Raw genomic sequence first — 2,500 nt, forward strand, 5'->3', positions numbered from 1 at the left:
ATCCGAGACTCATTTTGTTACCCATATTATTTTGCAGCTTTCTAGCGCAAGAACCATCAAGACCGCAAAATTTACCATTGCTTTGTGAAAAAATCTTGTAACAAATGCGGTAATCAACACCCACGGGCGGTCAGAGCAATATACGGTCAATCCAACTGCTTTGCATTATTAACCCAGAGGTTTGATGCCAAGGGGCTTCCCAAACCTGCAGAGTGCTTGTGTGCGTCCAGACGTACATGATTATGCAACGAGGAGCTTGACTGAGTGGTTTCTTGGTTGAATTGCCACTGTCCACTTGCGGAATTCAGTTTTTCTGCGGGGCAGTCCCCATCGAAAACCCCTTGGTTGGCCTTGTGAATAGCCAATTGTTTTTCCCTTTCACCAGTTGTAATTTCTTGACATTTCGTCCTTTCAGTGGCTCTGTAAATGACAAAGGAAAGCGGTCAACTGAATAAGATTTTTTTTTTTTTTTTGTATTCTAATGACTATTTACCCCATGATATCATGGTGTAAATAAAGTTGTTGTTTTGAGCTCCCTTTCTAACAATTAAGTAGTTGTAAACAACTATGATCTTTAGTCAGATAATAGGGCCGTTTATACGAGAGAAAATAAGCCGCGGCTTACTCTGGCCGCGGCTTACATAAGGCGCGAACACCCCGTATAAATGGTACCAAATCTACGTTCACGGCTTGTCACTGTGTAAATCATATGCAAATTATCAATGCGGCTCTTTCGAACTTTTCTTGTAGGGTATCTAAGATGGAGCGAGATCATTCCCAAGCAATCAATGAGCACAAGTCAATAGTAAAACAGTTGAACAAGAAGACAGATGCCAGCTTTGACAGCATGAAACAGCAGCATTCAGCGGCAATTACTAAGGTGTTTTTTTTTTCTTTTTAATTATGCGTTACAATGAGAGGATACGAAGATCAACATAGCCCGAGTATCCGGCCCTCCAATTCAAGAATGGCTCTGCCATTCCACACCAAAAAGCCCGGTCGTCTGAGATCATTGGCAATTGACCACTATCAAAAATACCATCATAATCTTTGTTTGTCCCTCCAAATTTTGCATAAGCATTGTTTTATTTTCTCTTGGGACCATTTTAAGTCCCAAGAGGAAATGAAAACAATGCTTCCGCAAAATTTGGAGGGATAAACAAAGGGTATGGTATTTTTGATAGTGGCAATTAATGAGGCCATGATTGTTGCTCAAAGTGTGAAGTACAGAGCGCCTTATGCGGCGTAAACCCTTGATGTTTTCTAAATGTAGAATTTGGGAGATACTCAAGGTAGATTATCATCTGTCCGAGCTAATGTTGGCTTTTATTCATCCATAATTCTAATTGTGAGTTTTTAATTGACATAAGGTGTAGTGAACTTAAATTGCTGTTATCTATAGCCCTTTTTTACGTTCTTACGTCATCTTACATTAGCACGAATAATAATCTAAATACAATACAATCCTGTATTTCAACCCATTGAGACTTGTTAATACCAAACACTGTGCGAGCGTTCTACATAAATTCAGACCGATGAACCGTAGTAACTCGCTTTAATAAATATCAAATTAAATTGCCAATCGCTGTATAATTTAATTATGCAAATTCATTTTGTGGCAACGATTTTAGGCCACGGACACCATAGCGGAGTTGGAGTCGCAAGTAGCCCAGCTGAAACAGGGCCTACAAGATGTGGAGCTTCAGAGACAAAGACAGCTAGGGGTGAGGATTGCCATTGAGAAGTATCATGTTGATCTTAATTTCATGGCTTTTATTGCAAGTTTTCTGTTTTACCGCGTGCTCGTATTGATTTCTTGCTCTCTTTATTTCGCAAGGAACTGGAAGCTTCCCACAAACAGGAGAAAATGAACTTAGAGCATTTACACGAGAAAAAGGTAACTAAGCTGCAGGTGTTGCTAGAAGTAGACAAGGAGTTTGTGTATCGGTCTCATAATAAGGTCACAACAATTTTAACTGATAGTGTACTATCTTCATTCCCTTGTAATCCATCATCTGGTAGTGGGTCCACATAAGGACAGAGAAAAACTCTGGGATCAGTTCCCACCATGGGCAGTGGTCAGGTGGGTTCCTTTTCCACCACACCCTGGTAACAGTTTTTCTCTCTCCTTGTGTTAGACTGCTTGTAGCCTCAGTTTTCTCTTAAGGCGGCTAAATACGAGATACAAAAACCCTCAACTTGGCGCGTTAACATTGTTTCGTTGCAAGTTTGGGTCGATGTTTCCCGTTTTTCACCTTGCGTGATCAACTTGTCGCACAACAAAAACATTTGTTGCGGGTTGAAGAAAGTTGTTGCGAAAAGTAGAGCGTGGGTCTACTCTGAGCAACAAATTTTGGCTTTGTTGCTCGTTTTTCATCAAGCTCACAACTTGTCCTGCAACAAATGTGCTCGTGTACTAGCAAATCAACCAATCAGCGTGCTGCATTTCTTCAACCCGCAACAAATGTTTTTGTTGCGGGTGAAGTTGATCATGCAAGGT

The 2,500-nt window shown here is 40.7% G+C and overlaps 1 protein-coding gene across 5 annotated transcripts in view; it reads left to right on the forward strand.

Moving 5' to 3' along the window:
* Positions 1 to 2,500, forward strand: part of LOC137969392 (centrosomal protein of 112 kDa-like) — a 101,742-nt gene that overhangs the window by 80,462 nt on the left and 18,780 nt on the right. For all 5 annotated transcript variants that reach the window (XM_068815605.1, XM_068815609.1, XM_068815607.1 and 2 more), the window contains 3 exons: positions 751 to 880; positions 1,632 to 1,724; positions 1,838 to 1,897. In XM_068815605.1, the coding sequence (XP_068671706.1) occupies positions 751 to 880; positions 1,632 to 1,724; positions 1,838 to 1,897 (283 nt within the window). The remainder of the gene's footprint in view (positions 1 to 750; positions 881 to 1,631; positions 1,725 to 1,837; positions 1,898 to 2,500) is intronic.

The sequence above is a fragment of the Montipora foliosa genome, chromosome 9, assembly GCF_036669935.1.
Source record: "Montipora foliosa isolate CH-2021 chromosome 9, ASM3666993v2, whole genome shotgun sequence".
Classification (NCBI taxonomy): domain Eukaryota; kingdom Metazoa; phylum Cnidaria; class Anthozoa; order Scleractinia; family Acroporidae; genus Montipora; species Montipora foliosa.